General features: G+C 44.6%; 1 protein-coding gene across 2 annotated transcripts in view; it reads left to right on the top strand.

Moving 5' to 3' along the window:
* The first annotated feature begins 6194 nt into the window (after window positions 1-6194).
* The window catches only part of Fam170b (family with sequence similarity 170 member B), a 71581-nt gene continuing 50642 nt past the window's right edge, over window positions 6195-27133 (top strand). Inside the window, exons 1-2 of one of the 2 annotated variants that reach the window (XM_074079401.1) lie at window positions 6206-6314; window positions 17519-18356. In XM_074079401.1, the coding sequence (XP_073935502.1) occupies window positions 18344-18356 (13 nt within the window). In that variant the 5' untranslated portion in view covers window positions 6206-6314; window positions 17519-18343. Of the gene's footprint in view, window positions 6315-17518; window positions 18357-27133 lie in introns of both variants that reach the window. The other variant, XM_074079400.1, reaches the window with a different exon arrangement.

The raw sequence follows: 27133 nt of genomic DNA, 5'->3' as shown, positions 1-27133 counted from the left end.
TGGGATTGAATACAGGGCTTCACACATGCTAGGCCATCGCTCTGCCACCAAACTACACTCCCATTTCCAATTTGCTAGTTATTTTTTTAGGATTTTGGCATCTATGTTCATGAGTGAGGTTGGGCCGTACTTTTCCCTCCTTGTTCCCTTCATGTCTGGTTTGGCAATAAAGTTCCCTGGCCTCATAGATTGAGTCAGGGATTTTTTTTCCCTACTATCCAAGCTAGCTTGCTATTTTTGGAATTTTTTCATTCCTTAAACTTTCTAAAGCCTTCATAAAACTCTGTAAAGCTGTCTGGTCTGGTGTTTTCTTTGTGGCAAGGTTTTCAACTACTTGGTTCAATTTCAGAATGGTATTAGGATGCCTCTGGCTTTCTCTTTTTCTCAAGTTTGGTTCAGGAATTCTGTTTTCCTGGTACTGTGTCCACTTCCTCAGCTTTCACATTTATTGGCCCAAGATTGGTAATATTGCCATTGCTGTGTTATTACCCTCTGTACTGATGCCACTCTTTTTTTTTCCTTTTTCTTTTATTATTCATATGTGCATACAAGGCTTGGATCATTTCTCCCCCCTGCCCCCACCCCCTCCCTTACCACCCACTCCGCCCCCTCCCTCTTCCCCGCCAATACCCAGCAGAAACTATTTTGCCCTTATTTCTAATTTTGTTGTAGAGAGAGTATAAGCAATAATAGGAAGGAACAAGGATTTTTGCTGGTTGAGATAAGGATAGCTATACAGGGCATTGACTCACATTGATTTCCTGTGCGTGGGTGTTACCTTCTAGGTTAATTCTTTTTGATCTAACCTTTTCTCTAGTACCTGTTCCCCTTTTCCTATTGGCCTCAGTTGCTTTAAGGTATCTGCTTTAGTTTCTCTGCGTTAAGGGCAACAAATGCTAGCTAGTTTTTTAGGTGTCTTACCTATCCTCACCCCTTCCTTGTGTGCTCTCGCTTTTATCATGTGCTCATAGTCCAATCCCCTTGTTGTGTTTGCCCTTGATCTAATGTCCACATATGAGGGAGAACATACGATTTTTGGTCTTTTGGGCCAGGCTAACCTCACTCAGAATGATGTTCTCCAATTCCATCCATTTACCAGCGAATGATAACATTTCGTTCTTCTTCATGGCTGCATAAAATTCCATTGTGTATAGATACTACATTTTCTTAACCCATTCATCAGTGGTGGGGCATCTTGGCTGTTTCCATAACTTGGCTATTGTGAATAGTGCCGCAATAAACATGGGTGTGCAGGTGCCTCTGGAGTAACAGTCTTTTGGGTATATCCCCAAGAGTGGTATTGCTGGATCAAATGGTAGATCGATGTCTAGGTTTTTAAGTAGCCTCCAAATTTTTTTCCAGAGTGGTTGTACTAGTTTACATTCCCACCAACAGTGTAAGAGGGTTCCTTTTTCCCCGCATCCTCGCCAACACCTGTTGTTGGTGGTGTTGCTGATGATGGCTATTCTAGCAGGGGTGAGGTGGAATCTGATGCCACTCTTGATATATTTCTGTCTTCTCTCTTTCTTAATCCATTCTGTGAAATTTTTGTCATATTATAATTTTTTACAAAGAAAATGTAAAAGCTTATTGATTCTTATTATTGTCTTCTACTTTCATAATTTTGTTTCCTTTCTTCTTCTTCTTTTCTTTTTATTAACTTGTTTCTTTTTTCTTTTTGGGGTGTGTGTGTGTGTGTGTGTATAGGGTGATGTTATTGTCTTTTAAGTTTCTGAAATAAGTTGCTTAGCTTATTCCTTTTGTAGTCTCTCTTTTCAAAGTATTTGCATCTACATGTTTCTTTTTAATTATTACTTTGCTGGCATTCTATAAACTCTAGTGTGCAATACTTTCATTATCATTTGGTTCTCGCTATTTTTAATTTTCTCCATAATATTTTCTTTGACCTTATGACTTACTTGGAAATATTTTAAAATTCCAAACATATGGAAGTTTAGCCATGTATTATTGTCACTGTCATCTGATTCAATTGCACTGCAGTAAGAACATGTGGTTTGTGTGTCACTCATTGCTTGAAATTTTGAGGTGTGTATGATGGTCCAGTCTGTGGCCACTTTGGGAGGTGGGAGATACATGTTGCAGTGTGCTTGAGAACAATAGCTAATTTCCAACTGTTGGGTAAGATAAGTAAGTCTGATAAGTCAATTGCGTGTCAAATCTGCCCTACCTTTACTTTTTTCTAATCTCCTTTGTTGTGGTGGTTTGACACTTCCTCATGACTTGCACGAAAGGCACACACATGAGGTGTGAATCCCCTGGCCGGGGCTGGTGCTAAGGGAGCTGAGGGAGGACAGGGGAGTCCCTGGCATAACAGTGCTAGAGCTGAGGCAGCACCCTGAGCACAGGGCAAAGCTGCTGGAGCAGGGCTTCTTCTCTGTTGACTGGCAGTGAGGCGACCTCCTGGCCACAGGTAAGCTCCATGGCATATCTACCTGCTGGGCAGGAGGCTGGGCTGCTTGGATCTGAGTAGGTTCAGTCAACATGCTGGAGCTTGTACCATGCCAGGTTCTGAGTGAAGCACTGTGTCTCTGCCTTCAGGCTCCCCACCTAGTGAGAGCCATTCCAAGCCTGTGACAGGAGCAGCCACAGGGTAGGAACCAGCATTCATGGCAGGATCTTGGGGTAGGGCACCTGCTCATGCTGGGAGCATCACACCACACCAGGAAGACAATCAAGTCACCACGCTGAGGTGCCAGGGCCAGGAGTCAGATCATCGTGGGAGGTTCTCACTTAGAGGCATCTTGAGCTTCTATACTTCCCCTTATCCATTTGACTGTTCAATGGACAATGGACCTCATTGTCCAGATGCAGGAGAACATGGTGGGCTTAAAAGCAGAAGGTGCCACAGATCTACCTTTCCTGGATGTATGGGCCACTGGAGGAGGTGTCCAGAGGAATTCTGCAGCAGGCGTTTGTGGTGACTCACTCCCTGTGGAATCATTTGAAAATTAGTTGCCAATATTAGAAAATGAGTGATTTTGCATCAAAATGAAACCACTGGGCACACCTGGAAGCCCAGGACCTGACCTGAGCATAGCTGCCTTGGTCCCAGCCCCTGACTACAGATTGTCTCATCTGTATTTTCATTTCTGTACAGTACACTTAAAGCAGAATGAAATGTCTCTCCTACTCGTATTTCCATTAACTGGAGGAAATTTCTTTTTAAGTGCATGTTTCAAGATTATAAAAGAGATTATATCTCTTTATACAGGTATAAATGACCTTAATTTCATAAAATAAATAAAGTGTATCTGAGTGAAAGGTTATAACTGGTTTTTTTGATGGTACTAGATTTTGAACTCAAGACCTGGAGCTTGCTAGGCAGGTGCTCTACCACTTGAGCTAGCTCCCAGCTCTGGAAGGTTATAACTTTAAGACACCAAATGAAGCAAATTGCATTTCTCATGACCAGCTTTTTCCTTTCATGCCCATTATTTTCGTGAGATTCAGAAGGAACAAAAGTGAACATGCTGAAGGACCCAGTGGACATCTCTTTACTAAAGAAACTGACCCCTCTGTTTGGACAGCTGGACCTAGGCAGTGGGTGGCATAGGCTGCCAACTGAGGGACTGGGTTCAAAGTCCAGCCCTATGCTCACTGTTGAGTGAAACGGGACATGCACACACCTCCTGTGGTTTAGTTTCTTCCTCTGTCAAAGGATGGTCAGTGTTAATAACTAACTCATGAAGCTGTGATGGGGGTCAAATAAATGTCGCATCCTCAGAGAATGCTGAGTCCATAGGAATTGCTCTGTGAGTTGACTGCTACTATTAAGGATTTGATGCAGGAGCCCAAGAATAAAAAGAGCCTCTGTTGGGTAGAGGCTCAAGGCTTGTAATTAAATGGATTTATATTTAAAAAGTGAGATTTATTGTACATTTGACTTGGGGTCCATGTTTGCTGGCTGAGCCTGTATTGACAGCCAGCATTTCTCCAGGGTACAGCACTTGACCTGGGGGTCTGTGAACTTCGATGGAAGAAAAATTGCATCTCTATTCTCTAATCTCAAACGGAAGCCTAGCATTTCCTTCTAACTGTGCAGAGGCAGTGTGCAACACACAAACCACAGCAACATTACCACAGGGTGACTATTACAAGCAGAAGTCTCAGGTATTTTCCTCCATATTTTAGCCCTTATAGATATCTCAAAGTATTGTTTATGTGATTCACTATGTTGAGGGGTGCTGCTATTTCATCCCCCTCTAGATCGTGCTCTTCACTATGTGGATAAGGAAGAACATAATATTTCTACACTACAAGTTTGTTTTTAGGAACTAGTTTGGTGAATATATTTCAATGCTTCTGGCTCCTTTGATAGTCCCTCTCTACTTTAGTTTGGGCATTTAAAACTGTTCCTTTGAGAAGAGAGCAATAGGCCTCCCCAGACTCACAGGGGTCCATGGCACAAAAACAGTGATGGAGCTGAAGGATGCTCTGGGGGGGCACTTTCTGTCCCTGCCCCAAGGCAGGGGGCTACTCCAAGGGCTGGACTTTGCCCACATCCTCTTCTGAGATCAATCTGCATGTGTTTTGGGGCAAGAAATTGCACCCAATGGAGGGAGATTAGAGGGACCCACCACTTCCTGGGGCATTGGGGCAGGAGTTAAGCATTGTTAGAGCACTGTTGATGTTAATGATAGCCTTTATTGTAAGCACCCCTTGTAATGTTTTCCTTTAAATAAGCTAAGATACTGGGAGCAGGGGAGATTTGACTCCCTAATTGGCAGCAGTTAGATCCTTTCCTGAGAGAATGACCACTAGCCAAGCAGTCACGGGGACTGTCCTCATACCAGCCCAGCTGCTCTGAACACTCCCTGGACACCTTGAGGAAGGTACATGACAACCACAGCTCCTCACTGCCAAAGGACTCTTCCAGTTCCCGAATGCACCGTCCCAGCCATGACTTTTTCAAATAGTTTGCATGAGAATTTTTGCCATCACAAACCTTGATAAACTCTCGATGACCCTGCAGCCATTTCCACCCAGGCCAGACCGGAGCACTTCCCCTGGTGGCCCAGCAGGAGGCCTGTGACTGGTGCAAACACACACCCTCACTTGCATAAAGGAATGTGATTGGTGCAGACCCCTTTTCTGGCTATATAAGCAGGTTATTCAGCTCGCTTTGTGAACCAGCCAACAGACACCCTCTTGTGCTGCCCCCTGGTACTGCAATATTAGCCCTAGTAAAAGGCTTCTCTGGTGTGGTCTTTTCTTACCTACTTTTGATCTTTACTTTAGTAGAGTGGGCTTAGCAGGTAACAAAGAAAGGATGGTAAAAAAAGGCAGCAGAGTAGTAGCAGCAGGGAAGTCATTGCAGTGCAAAGGTACAACAGCTGCCATCCCTATGGTGACAGCAGTGATGGAAGCAGTAGCCATGAGAGGGTAGCTAAAGATTTCCAGAGACTGGCTGTGGCAGAAATGGCAGGGGGCAGAAGTGACAGATAAAATAAGGACTGAGAAGAGTGGAAGACAAGAAACTGTGGGCCCCGGTTGCTGGAAAAGTTCCAGAGAGCTGCCAAGCTCCCTTTTTAAAAGGCCAAGGTGTCAGACACCCTAGGGCTGAGAGTTTTAACACTTGCCACTGTGAGACTAAGGATCTCACCACCCAAGGCCTGCATAAGAATTGCAATACTAGAAGGTGCAATCTGCTGCCGCTGGCTGCTATCTGTTGCCACTGCCCACTGCTGCTAGAAGCCAAAGATTACAGAAGCAGCTAAGTGCTGGGGCTGCTGGTGGGAGCCCAGAGCAACAAACCTCCAACCTGACTGTCTAGAACCCTAAGTCTCTGGCTCGTATTTCTCAGGGCTTAGAACTGTAAGTTTTGGGATCCAACGTTGCAGCCTGTAGGCTTTGGACACTCAAGGACCTGTGACTGTCAGCACTGGAAGAGATCTCCTCTCCTCTGCACAATTCCTATTGGGGTTCACTGAAAGGACTCCAGCTAGCTGACTGGAAACATGAGCAAGCTTCCTGTTATCCAGGGGATAACTGAGGCTGCAATGCCTCAGCTCTCTGCAATGGAACCTCATCACATGCCAGATCCCTTCTCCCACCTGACAGGGGCCAAACAATAGGGGCTTCCTTTACCCCTTACTGCAGAGAGGGCCAAGAGGAACTGAGCAGTCTCTAGGCTGTGGTGGTGGCTTCCTTCCTCATCAGTCATGTGGGTCTTGGTTCTTGTCCCTGGAGCCTCAGATCACACAGCTCACCGTGCGTGCCCTCCTGTAGCCAGGAGCACAGCGCCAGCATGAGTTTGGGATTCTACATCCTGAGTGCCCTCCTCTTCCTTTTGGGTAAGTGAGGGGTGTGAAAATGGAGCAGGTGTCACTGTCCTGGGGGTGCCTAGTCAGTGGGAAACTAGGGGCTGTCAACCCATCGAGGCTCCATCCTTAAAGGAGGAGTACATCCCTTTGGTCACAATGCTTTTCTGACTCTGACCTGATAGTTAGCAACGCTCTTGCTAGTTTCATTTCAGCTGCAACTTACAAGTGTTCCTGGGCTAAGGGAAGCTTCAGGTTTGTGTTCTAGAAAAATTGGTTTTAACTGTGGCTCCATTGCTGACAAATTAGAATAAGTTTCTGGAACTCTCTGAGTATCAGTTTCTGAGCCAATGAAATGAGAGATAGTTTACATTTTTGGATTGTGAGGGAATTAAGTTAAATTTAGCTGCTTTGTAGGAAGGAGGCTGCTACTGTATAGCTCATGGTGAGATGGTATGTTGGGCAGTGAAGGGGACCTTGTTAGCCAGAGTGTTTTTGTTTTGAAAAAAATCACCTTTAGTGCTGTGTGTTGAAAGAACAAAGAAGGCAGAGAGACAGAAACTAATAGCAAAGTAGGGCCAGATGGAAAGGGAGAAATAGAAAGTCCGAGAAGCAGACAGACAGGAAGAAACCCAGAGAGGAAGAAACAGAGAGGAAGAGGTTCAGTGAGATGGTTAGGGCTCTGCATGGTTAGATACAGACAGGGACAGAGAGACAGGCTATTTTGCAAAGTCCCCTTTGACATCAACAGTGACTTCTTAAAAAGGCAGAAGAAATTACACAAAGTTACCCTTTCCCAGAATTTCCCTGGACCACACTCAAAGGCAAGCAGGCTGTCTCCAGATAAAATCCCCTGTCTCCAGAGCAGTGGTCTCTGTCCTGTACATGGAGACATTACTCCTTTGGGTGGGACTTCATGGGAGCCTGCACCAGGCAGGGATAGCAAAGACCACAGCTTCATGAGTTAGGATGGCAGACAGTCACTGTCAATTTGCACATGGATACAGGTCCCTGGCAGAGGTGACGATGGAATAGCAGGAACCAGTGTGCAGCCATTACAGGTGTGCAGAGCAGCAAAAGTCAAAGTGTTTCTGTTCAGTATAGAATCAGAATAGAACAGAAATTCTAACCCCACTTTCTGCTTTTGTTCTAAGTAGCGATACAAACCAGACTGTCCTGGGGGGAGAGAGGGAGTTAAATTTAAGAAACCCAGAGCAAAATATGCAAATTATGTAAACAGAAAATTGTAGCCAAAAAACTTTTGAGATATTCCAACTGACAAATGATACAAGAAATAATAATAGCACCTAACATTCTGAGTCTCTCTGACATGCTGGGTGCTCTGCTGAAATCTACATGGGCTCATTCAGTCCCCACCACAATTTTGTGAAAAGGTTCTGTTGTCATTGTGTTTAATGGATGAGGATTTCATTCCCTGGCCCGGGTGTCTCCGCTTGGCTTGTCAGTGCTTTCGTATGCTGTTAGTAAAAATGGTGTAGGTGAGGGGATAGCTCTAAGCTTTCCAAATGGGAATCTTTGCTCTGCTGCTTGACTGTCCAGAGAAATTAGGCAAGTGGTTCATCATCTCTGCTCAGTTTTCTCATCTGTAAATTGGTGATAATGATCCTACAGTTGTGGAGAGAAGCAAGCCTGTTACCACATTCAAAGCTCTCAACACAGCATCTGACACATGGTGAACACTCAACTGTTGGATATTGGAGGAATAATTCATTCAATCTTTTCAGAGGGCAGTTTGGAAATATATAGTCAAAAGCAAGACGTTTACAACTCTTTGCCCAGAAATGCCACATCGAGGAATTTATCCTAATGAAATAACAAGGTTAAAGCTCCCCCCAAATTTAATAGGATGATATTCAGCACTGCTAAGTCATAGTGAAAGCCAGAAACAAGGGGCCATCAGTAAAAATCCAGCTAAAACAATGACCATCCAATGTTTCATACCATAGCCAAAAACTTCAGATGAAAGACATGACTTTCTATGAACTGACAAAGATGGAGCAGAAGTGACAAAGTGATAGTTATAGAGCCAGAGTTATGTTGGTATAGTTATATTTTGCATGTTTACTTATCTACTAAGTGCCTGGAGGGAAACACAGCACATTATTATATCCTTTGGATTTTTCATAATGATCTTAATTCTATTACACATCTATGGACAAAAATGACACCAGAGCGTGTTGAAGGCAAGTTAAAAAAATTAGGCTTTCCATTTATTCACTGTGAAAGAAATTTAGGGGATTAGCTAGAAAAACCTGATAACTGGTAGCCTGTGAGGGTGGGTGACCAGGCTATCACGCCAGGTGTATGTGATCTGTGCCCGAGAGACCTTGAGGGGCCACGTGGGGGTGATTTCTGCTCCATCACCCTATGACATCCAGGTTCATGTGTGAGCAGCTGACCCAGAACCCAAGCACAGCATTTCCCACATGCAGAGTAGCTGAAAGCTTTTGAAAAATAATTTCAGCTGGTGGAATGGTTCAAGTGGCAGAGGACCTACCTATTAAATGTGAGGCCCTGAGTTCAAACCCCAATACCACCAAAAAGAAAGAAAAGAAAAAGAGTTTTTGGATATTCTGAGAACATTTTTGAAAACTGAGATCAATGAAATGAACATTCGTGGGGGTCAACCCCCTGAATTAACACATATTAAAATTTTGTGGGGTTTTTAGATATGTGTGTTTAAAAATATAGGTAACGATGTGAACATACCACAAAAGAAACAGAACATAGGCTGAGGAGGGGCTATCCTTCTGCTCCCTTCCTCTATCTTGTTGTCCTCTCTCCCTTTCTAGTAGAGACAGCAGCCCTCGCATGGCTGGGCTCCTTCTTGTGCTGCTCCATGGATGGTACAAGCTTTCAGAAACTCCCAGTGGCATAGTTAGGATGTTTCACTGCCTATCCATTCTGACACCCTGGTTCAAATACATTCATTTCAGCTGTTCTATAAGCTTCCATTTAGTTAGATGGAATTTAGATTGCTTCTAACTTTTTGACCAGCCACCTATGTTGTGATGAGCCCTCTTTGGTCTTTCTCCTGGAATTTGTGTGTGTCCAATTTTCTAGCAAACACCCCTGGAAGGGGATGTCAGGTCATATGGGTATGCATCATTCTCTTTTCATTGGATAAATTACCAAATCTCTCTCCCCCAATGAGATACAGACATATCTGTTTCTCTATATATTCAAGAATACTTGATATTGCCAGTATTCTCAGATTTTGCCAATTAGAGAGGTATAAAATATTATCTCTAGGTTTTAGTTTGTGTGTTCCTAATTACTACTGACACTAAGCATTTTCCCTATAATTTACCTGACAGTTTTCTTTTTCTGTAAATTTCTCATCACATATCTTTCTTCCAAGTCCCATCTAGTTATTACTCTTTCACGTATTTTTTCTGGATATTGTTTGTTTCATATGTTACAAATACCTTTATTAGTGTAGTGCTCATCTTTCATCTTCTTCGTATCCTTTGTTGTACAAAAATCTCTAAACGTAATAGAATCAAATTTACCAGTCCATTCCTTTTTGTGTGTTTGGTTTTTCTTCATGAAGAGAGTTTTAATTTGTTTGAAATTAACTTTTGTGTATGGTTTATAGAAAAGATCTGATTTTAATTTTCTAGATGAAGCATTCATTGTCCTAATATCATTTACTTAACAATTGTGCTGATCTCCCTGCTTTGCAACAATTCCTCCATGCATTTGGTAGACATTTGAATTGTTAGTGGGTTTCCTCTTCTATATCAGTTTCATCTGTCTATGTTTGAATCATGTCATACCAGTTTATTTCTGATAGCTTGAAATCTTGATTACTGGCAGGAATGATCATTCCTTCTGTTTCTTGTTATTAGAGTATTCTCGACTTTGAGTTTGCCTTCCTCTCACTTGAGCTCTTTCTTCAAAAGCATGGTGAAACCCACTTCCTGAAAGCTGACCTCACAGGATGTTCTCTCAGAACACAAACATCCCCAGGGTGAATGTCCTTATAACCATGCCTGTTGTGACAGATAAGGAAACCGAGACATGCAGAGAGAAAGTAGCTTACCAGAGGTCAAAGAGCAGGTAAGTAACAAAGCTCAGGTTCAAACTGAGGCCAATAGGAAAAGGGGACCAGGAACTAGAGAAAAGGTTAGATCAAAAAGAATTAACCTAGAAGGTAACACCCATGCACAGGAAATCAATGTGAGTCAATGCCCTGTATAGCTATCCTTATCTCAACCAGCAAAACCCCTTGTTCCTTCCTATTATTGCTTATACTCTCTCTACAACAAAATTAGAGATAAGGGCAAAATAGTTTCTGCTGGGTATTGAGGGGGGGGAGCGGGAGGGGGTGGAGTGGGTGGTAAGGGAGGGGGTGGGGGCAGGGGGGAGAAATGAACCAAGCCTTGTATGCACATATGAATAATAAAAGAAAAATGGAAAAAAAAATAAATAAAAATATTTGTACAGGTAAAAAAAAAAAAAAAAACCAAGACATTTTGATGCTCCAAAGCTATACTTTTAGTTCTAACACGAAACTGCTTGTCAGTTGAAAATGGGAAGGGTATAATCATAAAAATGCTACCTTGACCTTTAAAACTAATTGTGTTCTAATTTTTATTTTGAACTTAAAGAAAAGAGCAGAATAAGAATAAGAGCAGTACACAGGGAACTCAGGATATTTGCTTTTTTTCAATAATTTACCTTACTTGCTTTATCCTATGTTTCTCTCTCTCTTTGAACATATATATTGCTTTTTCTGAATCATTTGAGGGCATCACACACACACACACACACACACACACACACACACACACACACACACACACACCACACAGAGGAAGGGATTCTCTTAAACCCCAAATACATCACTGTGTACTTCTTAAGAATGGAGATATTCTCACCAACAAGAGTGGCACTGGAGGACATCTGAAGTGAAGTAAGCTGGCTCAGGAAGACAAATTCCACATGTTCCCACCCATTGTTGGAGCCAAGAAAGTCAGACTCATGGAAGGAGAGCGCAAAGCAGTGGTCACTGCAGACTAAGAGTGAGGGGAGCAGGGCAGGGGAATTTAGATAACAGGCATGACAATACATTCAGGTGGGAGGAATTATTTTGGGTGTTCTAGCATGCCATAGGGAAGCTATAGTCTACAATTTATATTTCTAGAACAGTCCTAAGTTTCCCAGCACATAGAAATGATAAGTGTTTGAGGAGATGGAATTGCTAATCTGTGTAATTTGATGATTAAATATTATATAACATTGTGTATGTGTATGTTGTATCATTACGCTGTATCCCATAAATACTTATAAATATCATGTGTCAATTAAAAATAAAAAAGAATAGAGACATTCTCTTACACAACCAAAGTACACTCATCAACTTTAAGAAATTAGCAGTGACAAAATACTTTTATTTTTTGTGGTGCTGAGGGTGGATGTGCTAGGCAAGCAATGGGGCTATCTCCCTAGCCAAACAACATACTGCTGTGTAATCTGTGTAATCTGCTGATCGTATCTCAATATTTCCAGTAGTGGTTATTATGTCTCCAAGACAAGTCCACTCTAGAAGCAGGTGTTGCTAGGGTAACCATGCCACTTTAACCTTCTGTAGGCTGGAGCATCTTCACAGCCTTCATTTGTCCTTGGTAGCAATGGTACTTTTTGAAACATATATTATCCTGTCATCCCACTCCCCTGGTCATTTTGGGGTTTGTCTCTAATGATTAGACTCAGGCTATCCGTTCCCTACCACAAGGCTATGGCAGGTGCTGTCGCTCTTCTCAGAGCTCCAAATCTGTAATTTAGACTGAAGTATTTTTGACATTATGATAAAAGACTCAAAGCTAGGTTTTGGATTATGGTCATCAGAATTCTAAATAAATGATTTGCTACCTAAATACCAACTGATCAATAGCTTTAAGTTTTGCTGAAATACTGGCCTAAGAATAGCTATTGAAAATATCTGGTAAAATTTCTAGGCATTTTATTAGAAGCCTGCATCTTCCTTCTAAAAAAAGATACTGTATAAAATGTTCCTGTGGACTCTAATTCCAGCTGAAGTGTCAGCCATCTGTCTTCATTTTAATGGTGTTGGAAAGCATCGCTGAAATCTATGTATTATTATAATCATGAGAATAAAAGAAATACAATATCACTTTAATTATGTTCCAGTGCCTAAAACATCCTTCACTGAAGGAGCCAGAGTTATTGAAGAGAGAGAGGCTTTTTTTCTGCCTTAATTTATAATGAAAAGATGGCAGAGGCCGGGGTAAAGAGAATTAAATTCGTTTTTATCTTACAAGTCAAAGTCATCACTTTATTTCTTGGCTCTTAGTCCCTGAGATCTTTGTAAAAATCTTTCCTGACAGCTTTTCCCCTGTTCCAGTTTCTTGCCAAGACAATGGTTTAGAATTGTGTGGTGTGTGGATGTTAGTGAGAGAAAATTCTTGGTGTATTTGTTTTCCTTTGCTGCCTAACAAATCATCAGAAATGAGACAAAAGAAAATTGATACACTCATGTCTCTTACCAAGTCAGCAGAAGGGAAGGGAAGAGTCTGGGACCCCAGGTAGGCAAGAGAAATTTCTTGATAAGCAAGAATTCTCTTCATGACTTTAAAAAAAATTTTTTTGGCAGTACTGGGGAGTTGAACAGAGGCACTCAGGCTTGCTAAGCAGAAGCTCTACCATTTGAGCCATACCGCTATCCCTTTTTATTTTGGTTATATTTGAGATAGGGTCTTATTTTTACCCAGGCCAGCCTGGATTTCAGTGCTCTTTTTTGTGCTTGACAGGCATGCACCCCTGTGCCTAGTCATTGATTGAGATGGGGGTCTCACAAACTTCTTGCTTTGGTTGGCCTTGAACTGCCATCTTCCTGATTTCCACCTCCCGAGTAGCTCGGATTACAGATGAGAGCCACTGTACCCAGCTCTTCATGATTTTTCTCTTTCTTATTGGATTGCTTGCTGTGTTTTTTCAGACTGTTGAGTTTTAAGAATTCTTCTTATCTTCTAGATGTGAGTCCTTTATCAAATATGTGTCCTGCAAATATTTTTCTCCTAGCTCTAGTTTATCTTTTCATCCTCTTAATATGAAACAGTGTTTAATTTTAATGAAGTTTAATTTATTGATTTTTATCACAGACCCTGCTTTTGATATCAGGTCTGAGAAGTTTTCACCAAGCCCTAAGACTTTAAGATTTTCTTCTAAAATGTGTATATGTATAGTTTTATACTTTGCATTCAAATGTATGATCTATTTTGAGATCATTTTTGTATTAGGTAAGAGTTTAGGTAGAGGTCCTATTCTTTTTGGTCTGTGGATTGTCAAACAATCCATCATTATTGGCTGAAAAAGACCCCATCCTTCCTCTATTGACCTAATTTTGTTCAAAATCAGTTGGTTATACCAGTGTGGGACTGTTTTGGGTTTTCTGTTGATATATGTGTCTGTCCCTCTGTTACCCAGAGCCTTGATTCTTACAGGTCTAGAAAGTCTCAAGATCATAGAGTTGTCCTCTTACTTTATTCTTTCTTTTAAAAAGCATTTTTAGCAATTCTAATTCCTAGTGAATTTGAGAGTAACTTTTTATATATCTACCAAAAAACTTCGCTGAGCATTCTGATGGGGAACTATACAAAGGCATAGATCAGTCTAGGGAGATTTCACATCTTTGTTCTTTTGCATTTTCTATGAACTCAGCACCTGTCTCCTTTATTAACATCCTTTTCAGTGTTTCTCTTTGGTGTTATGGTGTTTTCAGCATATGAATGTATACACGTGCTATTAGACTTGTACCTAAGTATTTTTTGAGTAACTGCAAATTGTGTTATGTTTAGAATTCCCTTCTATGTAAGATCATTGTATGATCATTGATACAGAGAAGTACAAGCTTTGTGTATGTTGATATTCTGACCCACCACCTTGAGGAACTTATTTGTTCTCAGACTTATTTTTAGATATCTTGGGATTTTCTCCTAGACCATTGTACTGTCTGTAAATGAGGTCAGTTTCTTTTTTATTTTATTCTTCCTCTCTAAGGAGTGTGAGGTCGTTTCTTTTCTTTGCCTTGTTGGGCTGTAAGACCTTCAGTACTGAGCTGAACAGAGGTGGTGATACAGATCCCTGTGCCGCATTTGAGATCCTTGTTGGAAAGTGTCTTGTTTCTCTCCATCAATTGTGATGTTAGCTGCAGGTATGGTGTGGATGGTCTTTATCACTCAATTTCCTTCTACCTCTAGTTTCCCAAGAGTGTTTGTCATCAGGTGCATAGACTCTTGGGTATTTCCTGTTATCATGTATGTGATCACATGATTTTCTTCTTTAGCTTGTTTGTATGGAAGATGACATTAACTGATTTTCAAATATTGAACTAGCCTTGCATCCTGGAAACTCCACTTGTCATGATATTTAATTCTTCTTATATATTGCTGAATCCTACTTGCTAATATTCTGTTTGGTGGGTTGCATGTAGACTTCCAGACAGTATTATCTGGAAGGCAGCTATGCTCACCACTATACCACCAACTGGAGGTATACTATCTGGCTTTGCTTTTGCATCATATTTGTTTGGATTTAATATCTGGTAATGTTGATCAAAAATGGATTAGGAAGTATTCCCTCTTTTTCTATTTTCTGGAAAGTAAGGTAGAGAATTGCAAGTCTTTTTTAAACTCCTGCTAGAATTTTTTTTTTTATGAAACAGTCCAGGCCTACAAATTTCTTTTTGGAGAGTTTATAAATTATAAATTCAGTTTCCTTGGCAAATTATAGGGTAACTTATTGTTTCATATTGGGTGAGCTTGTGTAGTTTGTGCTTTTGAGAAAATGATCCATTTTCCTGAATTAACAATTTTTTGTGCATAGAGTTATTCTTAGCTCTCCATTATTATTTTAGTGCTATTATTATTTATTATTATTATTATTACTGCCAGGTTTGGAGTAGTATTCTTATTCCATTCCTTATATGACACCAGTTGGTGTCTTCTCTCTTTATGCTTTGTCAGTCTTGCCAGACATTTTTCAATTTGATTATCTTTCCAAAGAACCAGTTCTTTTTTAAAATTGATTTTTCTTTATTGTTTTTCTATTTTCAGTTTTACTGATTCCTGCTTTTGCCCTAATTACTTGCTTTCTTTTGCTCTGGGTTTATCTGGCAGTTCCTTTTCTAGTTTCTTGAAGTAGCATCTTAGATTATGGACTTGTCCTTTCTTTTCCAATGTAAGCATTTAGTGCCATAAATTTCCCTCTCAGCACTGCTTTTTTTTCCACATATTTTAGTGTGCAGTATTTTCATTCAGCTAATAAATATTTTATGTCTTTGGAACTTCCTCTTTGATCTGACTATCTTAAATATTTCTTTGCATAGTTGAGAACTAGATCAGACAGTGAGATAATTCAATTATCAAACCTAACAGAAATATAAGAGGAGAATGAAAGTCTATTTTATTCCCTCATATTTTTATTCTTTCAAGTGTTCTTTCTCACTTCCTGATGTACCGAGATTCTTTGTTTTATCATTTCATTTCTATTTAGAGAACTTCTACTAGCCATGCTTGTAGGGTAGGTTTGCTGCAGACAAATTTTCTTAGACTTCTTTATCTGAGGAGGTCTTGATCTCTCCTTGTTTCCTACAGGACATGTTCACTGGGTATGGAATTTGGAGGTGATAGTTTTTCTTCCTCGCTTCCTTTTGATCTCTGTATTTTATGATGAGAAACCCATTGTCAATTGAATTGTTTTTCCTCTGTATGCAAGGCATTATTTTTTAATGATTTTGTTTCTAAGGCTTCTGTCTTGCTTTTTAATTTTCATAAGTATGTGAAATGTCTTTTTGTGGATTGATTTGACTTTATCCTGTTTAGAGTTTGATCAGCTTTTTGAATCTCTATGTTTATGTCTTATGACAAGCTTGTAAAGTTTTCAGCCATTATTTATTCAAATATTTTTCAGTCTCACTCTCTAAGATTTTGATGGCAAAAATGTTACATTGTTATAATTGCACAGCTCTTGAATATTTGTTCATTTGAACATTTGTTCATTGGAGGTGTTCATTCTGATTCCCCACATGTCTTCCACTGACACTGTACAGTGGGGTAACCTCATGACTTCTGGGCAGGAGTGGATGTCTTGACTCCCCACTAATCTCTTCTGTGGGTAAAGGGATGTACCTAGTTACAACAAGGTGGAGGTGGAAAACCCCTCATGTTCTCCACTGAAACCACCTAGGAATGGGGACTTCTTTCATCTGTTAGGGATGAGAGTTCCATTTCCCTACCTGGCTCTCTAACAGCATTCCTGTGGGGAAGTTGATACTCCCTCTATTTGGCTTTATCAATGAGGATGGGGGGGTAAGGGCCACAGCTTTTTTTCTGTGCTGGTTGACTGGAGCAGACTGGCTAGTGTCTTACAGTTTTGCTCCCTAGTATACTCCATCCCTTGTCTTTTGGCTATCAAGAGCTGGCTTTTCTTGGGGATTCTATATCTATGCCCCTTGGCATTTCTGGGTTGCCAGCTTCTCCACTACCCCAGTCTGGCATGTGTGATGCAAAAAGAAACCAGAGAAAATCACTCCTGGGGTTCTATGGTCTCTAGTATGCCTGCCTTCTTCTCTCCACCTTTCAGGTCCTGCTTATATTTGTTTATAAATGTAATACCTAACATTTCTTGGCTTGTGGGCTAAGATGAAGTATAAACAGAGTGTCTAAGAGTGTTAGCTATATTTAGTGAGGGGAATAGGGACAGTGAGCATACTCCATCTTCCCAGAAATGGAGTCTGAAATGAGCTTCTAAGCCCTCAGGGGATGGGTGATTTGGAGTGATTTTCTTTGGGGAGAGGGCCTGGGCTACCAAATGTCCCTCAGACACACATCTTTGATCCTAGCGGTTCTCAAAGGGGAGGAAAGGCCCTGTGAGTAAAGAGGGGCTGTCTTGGCAGAATGCCTGCCAGGGAAGGCCCTGGTTCTTAGCTCCTATCAGAACCATGGCTGAGAGGCATAAAACTGGCTGACCAGCCTGATACACAGACCAGAAGACTTTCTCACTAACTTCAAATCAAACACCTATGCTTCCACCTCAAAGTCACTGTTAGCATTTATGGCACACCCAGACCCTCATTTCTCCAGCAGAATTGCTTGAACTGCTCCTTTTATTAAATTTGATCCCATTGAATAACTGGCTAATGTTCTCAACAAGGGAAGCTGAGCTTACTCTTTCCTCATCTGCATTAACAGATGAGCATCCTGGAGTCCAGCTGCACCCACCTCAAAGACCTGTTCAAACCTGCATAAACCCATCAAGACATCACTTTCCAGATAAATAGGTGGAGGACCTAAAACTGGGCCTACAGGCTGTCCCAGAGGACTGAGACAAAGGCACAGCTAGAGCTAAGCAAATACTGATTTTCATCAGAGTTGATTGGGACACAGAGACAAGTGTCAGACCCCAACCTGAGGAGTCAACAGTCTGTGGAGAGGACAGTTGCAATACAGTGTGTTTGATGCTGAGATGAAGGAGGTACAAAGGGGCACAGAGGAGAAGCACTGATCCAAATTGGTTAGACCAGAAGAGGTCCCTGGAGGAGAGCTCTCACTGAATGGGAACTGAGTATGCCTCTGCTTGGCTGACACTGGGAAGCAGATTCCTCATGCTATAAGTGCAGGCCAGAGTGTTTACTGTATCCACAGGACTTCCCAGCCCTGTGTGCTCCTGCTCCCCAGCACTGAGAACAGCCATTGTGTTCCAGTCCACCCTCCAGCCGTGCCATCTCCTCTGCATGCCATCTTCTTCCACAGTCATAGAGATGATCTCATTTCCTGCTTCACTGTTACCTGGGCCAGGTCAGGGATCCATTCTTTCAGTGCCACCACGCAGCACCTGCCCAGAACGCACGCTTGTTTGTGAGCTCATAAGTGTATGGAGTAGGACATCAGTTCCAGGGAGCTGTAACTGTGTGCAGCAGGTATGAATCTTAATGGGACAAATTCCTGAGAATCTAAGAAAAGAGGACCACCTCTGACAGGTGAAGGCAGCATGGATGGCCCAGAAGGGGGCAAGAAATGAAGCTGATTGGTAAGCATGGGCCAGTAGAGGAAAAGGCATGATGGGCCCTATCGTGCAGGATTTTAAGCAGCCTTGGTGAAGAGTGTCTTGCTGTGGCTCCCAGGGGGGACTGGAGGCAGAGAGGCTTCCCAGCAGAGGGCAACTGGACAGTCCAGGAGACAGAAGTCTGATCCATTTGACTGGGGCCATGCCCATGGGGCCTATGTTGGTTTCTGAGGCCCCACTGCACACCTCAACAAAATCCCCACAGGAAGCTGTGTGCAGACTGAAGTTCAGTGTGTGGCTGAGGAGTTACTTCTGTCCAGGAGTTACTTCTGGCCAGTCCAGGTCTAGCCCCACTGGAAGACAATACTGGACAGGATGAGTCCGGTGTTGGGTAGCAGCAGGACTGGGAAGCAAAACAGACCCGGGGAGGGTTCTGAGACACTCAGAGAAGAGTCCTGAGCTGCCCCAGTGGCACTGGACATCAGAGGACCTGCAAAGCTGCAGCTGAGTCTTGATCACTGAGCCACACATGACCCCAAAGATACTTGATCAACTCCTAGAGATATCTACCCTCCAAGCTGATGGAGACTTCCTCAGAGCCAGGCTAAGCCAGGTTCAAACCCAATCGTTTGTATTCAGGCCTGTGATCCTGAAGAGTTCACTCCAGCTACCTTAGGGTCTCTCTCTCTCTCTCTTACACACACACACACAAATGGAAAGATGTTTTTTCTTTTAGATATCACAGGAACTTTTTGGGAAGCTCAGGAGCTAGATTATTACCCAGGTAGGAGAAGAGGGCCCCACAGCTGAAAGTGAAGTCATGTGTTGAAGAAAGGGAATCCTAGCCTAGAGGCTGCCCTGATGACTAGAGGGAGCAAGGGGATTATTTTATTTCAATCACCTGCAGACTAGACACCCGGATACTTCCACTTCTTCACTCCACTTGCTGGTCTCCTTGCAAGAGGATACCACTTAGCACCACCCAGCAGTCTGAGGGAAAGCCAGAAGTTGGGTTGGAGACCCCATGGGGAGTCTGGCTATGGCAGGTTCTATTCCAAGTCCTGGAAGTTCTAGGGGCTCCAGGTGACTGAGGCCAGGCCCAGTTTTTTCTTGGTCTTCCCATATGACCCTGCTACCACTGGGGACATTTGGCAGAGCAAAGCTTCCCCCTCTGGAAGTGGATACTAGGAGAATGGGCTGCAGGGCACTGAACGAGCGGATAGTATCGTTGGTACCGAGCAACTGGAGTTAATTAATTAATTAACGAATTCACTCATTCATTTGGTGGTAGTGGGGTTTGAACTCAGGGCCTTGAGCTTGCTAAGCAGGTGCTGTACTACTTGAACCATGCCTCCAGCCTTTTCTTGCTCTCACATTTTTCTTGGGGGCCAGCTTAGACAGCAATCCTCCTATTTATGTCTCTGGAGTAGCTGCATGCCATACGCATGCAACCCTGCCCAACTGTCGGTTGAGATGGGCGTCTCACTAATTTTTTGCCTGGGCTGGCCTCAAACTGTGACAGTCCTGATCGTTGCCTCCCTAGTAACTGAAGCCATTGTGCCTGGCTGCAACTGGCTTGATTCATAGATGAAATATTTAGGCATGTGACCTGCCCTGGACAGAAGCTGCCTTAAAAACATAACTAGAGTAAGATACCCAGTGCATAGAAGTTCTCACTGAATGGTCTCCTGTGGTAAACAGAGGCAGATGGCCAGCATCTCCTGCCTGGGGTTGCCAATATTGACAGTATGCTACCATTTCCTCTGCAATGCCACAGCTCTTTCCCATGGCCAGGCCAGCTGTCATCCCAAAGCCCCAATCCCTGGGCACATGCTCCCCTCAACCAGGTCCCTGAGGACTCAGAGGGAAACTTCCCAGAGGCTGAAGAGCACAGTATGAATATTGCATGAATAATAATAACCCTACCACTTAGCGGTTATACAACGCTTTTCTCTTCCACAATACTTCACCATCATTAATTAGTTATTCTGCAGTGCTCACAGCATCCCCTGCTCTCTGCAAAGGCAAGCCTGAGTTTCACTCTAGAAAACAGGTCTGCTCTGGTCTGAAGCTCCAATGTTCATTGGTGGCCCCTTCTCAAAACAGTGGAGATCTGTGCCCAGTTTTGAAGGCCCACTCTTTCCTCATCTGAGCACTTCCTCTGGAGCTGCCTCCTGGTGTGCTCTGCTCTCCGCTTGTCCTGCGGACCCCAGGAAAGTGCGAGATGCTGTCTCAAATAGGTGGCTTGTTTGCTAATGCTAGGGGAAGGATAGTCGCTGCCTGCCCCTTACTCTGGAGCACAGTCAGCTCCAGGGGATTTGATGAGCCACACTCTGTGTGGCCCCAGGGCCACTGCACTCAGAGTCATGTCATGTCTGGCCCAAGGTCACTGGCTGAGCAATGAGTGATGAAATAGAAGTTTTGGTTCCAAATAACCTTCTATGGAATATCTTCTGATTCCAACATCCTTTCCTTCCCCTACCCTGGGGTCATAGGGAGGCTTTCAGGACCCCATGAGGAGTTCAAAGATGGGGCAAACTAATTCCCCAGTGAGGGTAGGGTTGGCATCATTCGGGCCATGGTCCTTTTGTGTGGCCCCCTGGATAGCACTACCCATGTCACACACAAGCACAGCCTCCAAACCCCTCTTCAGCATGTCTCACACTCCCCTGCCAGGCATGGCTTGGTGTTCCCACACCAAGGGTCTTAGCCTCCTGGGCAGAATGGACCTGGTGCTCCTACTGCAACAAGCCTGTCCCCCAACCACTGCAGCACCTCTGGTTCTGCCTCAGACCCAAGCCAGCTCCCACATCCAGCCTCTCCATTAGCCTGAAAAGGTATTGATCAATTTGGCTTCTGTAAGCAGAGTGTTTGAATCCCAGTGTGTGAATCTTTAAGAATTAATTAGCAAAGATTGCTCAGGAAAACAGAGTGGGCACAAGTTTTGATACTGTCTGGTCACCCACCCACCATTATCACTCTCCTCTTAATTATGGAGCTATTTTTGGAAGTTGGAGGCACTCACTTATGCTTCACAGCCTCCTTCTGCCTGTTGGCCCAGTGGCCCTGCTTCCTGACAGCTGGCTGTGCTATCACTGACCCCGAAAGCCCTGACAGCCTCAGCTTACCATGCCCAGGGTGGTGTGGATCAAGAGAAGCACACAGAAGGGGCTCAATAGGCAGAATGTGGATAGGGTGAAGCTCTCCAGTCCTTAGGAGTGATGTGCAGTCGCTCAGGGCCATCCTTGGGACTCTCTCCTCTGCTTGTCCAAGGACCCTCATTAGCCCACATTGCTGGCAGCATCTCATGTCAGTACCCTGGCTTCTCAGACCCTGCTGAGCCACCTTCTCTAGTTCTCCAGGTGTCCCCGAGCCTCCTCGCCTTTGTTCCTGTTTCTTCCTCAGCCAGGACACCTACCTTGATCGCCTCTACCTGTGCCCACTGACTGGTCTTCATTGGCTCCCACTGGTCCTTCTGTCTGTGATTTAAATAATAACCCTGGAGAGATCTTCTTAGATACTCTGGGCCTGGGTTGGTTGCCCCTTTGGTCCTCCCGGCTGGCCAATCTCTATGGACTTCATATGTTAGCAGGGTAATATGTTCATATTACCTCTTCACTGTCCGTCTTCCTGGGGTGTTAGGGCCAGGGCTGGGAGTCTTTAGCTGACTTTGTAGAATGAGTGAGTGTTCTGATTCCTGTGTGTTTTCCTTCCATGAGCAGAGATTCCTGGGAACTGGTGGGGAGGGGAAGAGCAGGGTTATCCACAGGCCCCCGGGCTGCCCAAACTCTCTCAACTTGGCCTCTTTCCTGTGTTTCCACATAGATCTGCCTGGGAGGTCTGGGTTCTGCCCCAAGTCCAGGTCCTTTCAGAGAAAGAATGGGGCCGAAAGAAACATGGGAGGATGGGAGGGGTGGCTGATGTCCTGTTTACTTGAAATTTGGCTGCTAGAATTCTGATGACATAGGAAGAGGGTGACCCAGGAAGAGCAATTTCAGGTGGTTTCGGGCTTGTTGGTGGAGCATCTGAACTTTCTGCAGGTTATGGTGGTATGACAGAAGGCTCTAGAACCCAATGGAAGCCACATAGGTGGTGGGAGTGGGAGGGCCATGTAACCAAGGGCAACTCTCTGTCATTTTGCAGGGGTGAGGTCTGAAACAGTGCCTCATTGTGGCTGTCATGTGACATTGCCAGCTTCAAACAGTGTTTGAAGGACTGTGTTTGAAGGACTTCCAGTACAGAGGACTGGAAGGGCCAGGGCTGTCAGACTGGTTTTTCTGAGATCTGCATCAATTTGAGATCATCAGAAGGGGAGGGGCTGCCAGCACACACACCATACAAGTCAAATTAGCCTTGTCAGAGCCTGTGCTCTGCTCTCTGACTACCAAGGTCAGAGAGGTGCAGGACTAAGGGCAGAGATGAAGGAGTGGTATTTGATGAGTCCTTTTTTGTCATCAGGCTCTGTGTCCTTATTTTCTCAGGACCAAGCAGTGGTGAGAAGCCCACCTGGACTATGACTTTGACTTTGCATGTGCAGTCCATTTCTGAGCCTTTCTTGTTTGCTGCGAGTGCCAGCTGGCACCAGGCTCCGGGCCCCTGAGGACTCACAGCCCCCCGGGGAAGATGGAGGTGTTTGCAATGGCTGTTTGCAGTCTCAGAGACACATGAGAAATGCTATTACTTGATTTGTCTCTGTGAGTGAACCTGACTTGGCCACTAAGCCCCTGTATCACTCTTTATTACAAACTTGATCTTATCACTTCAAACCACTTCTGGTTTAATGTTCCAGTACCTTTGGGTGACTGTTTAGTGAGTTCAGAAATCTCCGTTCTACCTTTCGCCTGCATCTCTTAGGAGAACAGTCTGGACTCCAAGGGTCTCATGGTCTTCCCAGCCCTGAGGGGAAATAGTTCACCTTGTGTTATTGGTGCCCTCCATACTACAGAGCAGCCCACAGACCAGCAAACAGTGCGAGGGGAGACGAATGACAATGTAGCAGAGGTGATTTGGGAAGTGGCTTTTGTACTAAGTCTAGAAAGATGAGCAAAGTCTCTCCACAGGTTTTTAAGAAAGGCAATGCACCAGAGACAGTAGCATGTTTAAAGGCCCAGAGGTGTACAGGCTGCATTGATTGCATATCCTCATCAGTGTGCTCATTGTGGCCAGCGTTCTCCACTCCCATTCCCGCCTGGCTGACCTGATTGTCAATGTGGCATTTTCTCACTGAGGTAACTGAAAAGTCCAGGGAGAGGATGACAGAATCCAGCTTCAGGTGTTGCTGGGTTCAGGGACTCAAAAACTGTTGTTGGAGCTTGGTCTCATCTCCATCCTTTTCTGCAGGGACTTCTGTCTCAGCAAGTTCTTTCCATTACCTGGGCAGCCTCAGGCCTCTCTTAGCCCCAGTTACCAGTTCCAGAAGACATCCCTGTATCTCAATATTTTCTCCAAAAGTCCCAGAGTTGAACCTTACTGACCAGAATTGGGTCACCTGCCCCAGCCCTTGACCAATCACTGTTGACAGAAAGAAGAAACATGCTAATTGATCTGTTTGAATATCCATCCATTCTGGAGTGAGCCCCCTGGCAACTACACAGAGGTGATTGCCAGATGAAAATGAAGGGCACCTCTACCAGACAAATGGTCAGGGTTGATGGACAGACCATCAACAAATACGCATGCTAACATCCCTACCCAGACTCCCTCCAGCTCTTGGGAAACTTCCTCCAGCAGGAAGTAGTGACATCACCTGTGACACCTGAAATTTCTCCTCAGTGCAAACCTTGACTCTTCTGTCACCCTGTGAGCTCCTCCATAGGAGACATGGGTCTTGAGTTGCTCTTGGACCTCCTCTGGGCACCAGTGCTCTCCAGAGCATCCTCCAGGTACCTTCTTTCTGAGTGGATTCTGTGAAGAAAGGATGCCATTTGACACCCTTTCTCTAGCTGGGGATGTTGGAATTTATGAGATCTAAAGTTAGGAGCTATCCCTCAATGTTTAAGTTCCAAAATGAACATGGCCAGGCACCAATTGGCAAACTCTGAGGGTAGCCGCTCCCTATTTTTAGTTCAGATACTTATAGAATGACATCTGAGTGCTCACCCACCCACTCGCCCACAACTGGGAGTTACACAGCCTGATTCTGCCCAAATAAGGGTGGTGGAGAGTGTCAGTCCCCCCAGCGAGGGTGGATCCAACAGGTGGACAATGCAGAAAGGCCTGGATGCCAGGGATGGGCTCTTAGAGGGTCAGATTCCAACTGAGATGGGCAAATCCAAGTCCGCGCTTTGCCCTCGGTGCTCTTGAAGAAGCCCTGCCTCTTCCTGTGGACACAGCACCATGGCTGCTTCTCACATTCCTAGGGGCTGTGAGCATTCTCTCTTTCCTCTCTCTTCTCTCCTATCCTCCTGTCTCCTCCCTCTCTCCTGTCTCCTCTCCTCTCTCTCTCTTTCTCTCTTTTTCTCTCTTTCTCTGTTCAAACCTAAGGTTTCATGAATGCTAGGCAAGTGCTCTGCTACTGAGCTCCACTCCAACTTAGGGGACAATTAGGGACTTTTGCAGGAGGTTCTTTGCTGTGAGGAGGCCACTTGCAGAGCAGGTTGGAGGTTGGAGGGATTGTGGAGAGGGCCTGGAACATGTCCAAATGCATGAAATAGAGACTCCAGGATCTAAAGTCCACGGAGTGCCTTTAAGCACGGTGGGAAATGCATTCCTGTGTTCAAGGCCCACCACACCACATGGTGGCTATGCAGACAGGGAGTGTGAGCAGGGATTGCGGGGAGCTACTGAATTGCAGCAGCAGGGGCAAGTCAGGCTCAGTGTGGACAGTCCCACAGAAAGGTGTCAGGCTCATGGGTTTCTGGCCACAGGTAGATGTGGCCGGCACCATACCTATGACTGTCTCAGTGAGTCCACTAGTCAGAGTGTCCCAGGACCACCAGGGATAATAGCCTTGGTATAGTCAGCAGGGATCAGCCCCCTGGGTGTGAGAGCCAGTGATCCTCTGAGTGCTAAGCTCTCTCCTCTTGCGTGAGCATCCTGAAAATTCCTGCAGAGAGCGTGCAGTGAGGTTCTTGCTGGCTTTGCTTCCTCCTGGGCTCACAAGGAGTGGGTGAAGCAGAGCACTCTGGAGTATGGCTGTGCTTGCAAAGGTGTTCCTCCAGGACCATCCGTCTTCCAGCTACTTTGCAGAGCTGGAGGAAATCAGCTCTGCAGCTTGCAGGGGGTCTACAGCCCAGGAGAACAGCCCCCCCGCCCCAGTCTGTAACCCTGGCAGGAGGTGGGGTGGGGCTGTGATGGATCCTTACGCAGGTGCTCTTTAGAGCACGGGTCAGAGTCTGAGTGCAGGCAGAGGGCTTGCATTTGAGGGATTTCCCTCCCTGAGGAGGGGAAAGGCTGCCTCCGAGTGGCCATGGAGCTGGCTAGCAGGAATTACTGGTACACTGCCTGCTGGTGCATAGTGTGATCCACAGCCCAGGGTTTTCTCCGCACACTGATTCACTCAGTCCCAAAGGGAAAGGCGCCCCAAGCCTGATAGGCCAGGGGAAGCCTTGGGGGTTGGAGGGGACACAGGATGGAGTATGGAGCATGGGGTCAAAGGTGAGCTGAGCTGAGCCCCACCCAGGGAGCCCTGTTCAGGACAACGTGTTTGGTGATGAGACTGATGAGGAAGACTGTTATGGGGAACAAGACCTGATTGCTGTCGAGGAGGCCAGGGCAGAGCTGGGGCTTTTTGACATGAAGGATTTCCTTTTCTTTCATTCTCCTCTTTGGGCACCAATGAGCCGAGTTATCCATGTCACCCTGTATGTGGGTCCTATGTATGTGTCTACATGTGTTCCTCTGTGTCTCTATCCTTATTTCTTTCTCTGGCCAGGCTTCATTTCAAGCCGGTACAGTGTTCATGTCACATGCTGTACCTTGAGAGCCACAGTCACCAGAGGAAGATCCTGGAAGCACGATGACAAAGTGTGAGGGGCAAGGCCAGCCTGCCCCTTATGGACTGGCCCCACTGGAGGATGCCTGGACCTTACCACAGAGAGAGGCAGAGGTATTGGCAAAGGGTGTAGTTCAAGGTGAGAATGTAGCACACAGGGCTCTGAGGTTAGCATGTTAGCCGGAATCCTCCTTCCATCCACAGCCACTTCGTTAAGTACAAGGTTTTGCCCTGTGTCCTGGAGGGTTTCAACTTGGCTAGGGCAGCAAGATCAGTTTAAAGAAATGACAAGAAACAATGTAATGAAGCTGCATTGGGGATTCTGGGGATTCAAGAAAAATCAAGGTCATTGTGGTGGTGATGGTGTGTATGCACGTGGATAAGCTTGCCTTCTGTAGGAACAAGAATTCAGCAAGTTTCCAAAAGGACCTGTGATCAGAGCAAGGCTACGAAGTTTTGCCTCAGAATTCCCAGCTTTATTCACCCATTAAGTAGATCACCAGAAAACCCCCAAACTCCATTACAGTGATCGCTCTCCCCACCAAACACGGAGAGCAAAGTTGTTCTCTGTAGAGTCCCCACCTAGCATTCACACTGAGTGTCACTGAGGGTGGTCAGCAGACACTGTTGTATAGAGGTTTTGCCATTTGAGTGAGCAAGGGCCTCTGTGCCCTTCATTGACGAGTAGGTCAGGGCTTTGAGGGTAGATTTCTTGCCACTCAGCTGGGAAGAACAGGTTTTCCCAACCACATCTCCTGCTTCCTTTCAGGGGAACCAGGGCTATGGTGCCTTGACCTGGGAGCCGAACATGAAAACGAGGCTTGGGTCTCACCCTTTGCCACTTTCTTACTGTGTCTAATTCATAAAT

The sequence above is a fragment of the Castor canadensis genome, chromosome 7, assembly GCF_047511655.1.
Source record: "Castor canadensis chromosome 7, mCasCan1.hap1v2, whole genome shotgun sequence".
NCBI classification, from domain to species: domain Eukaryota; kingdom Metazoa; phylum Chordata; class Mammalia; order Rodentia; family Castoridae; genus Castor; species Castor canadensis.
This window is presented reverse-complemented; position numbering and strand designations above follow the sequence as displayed.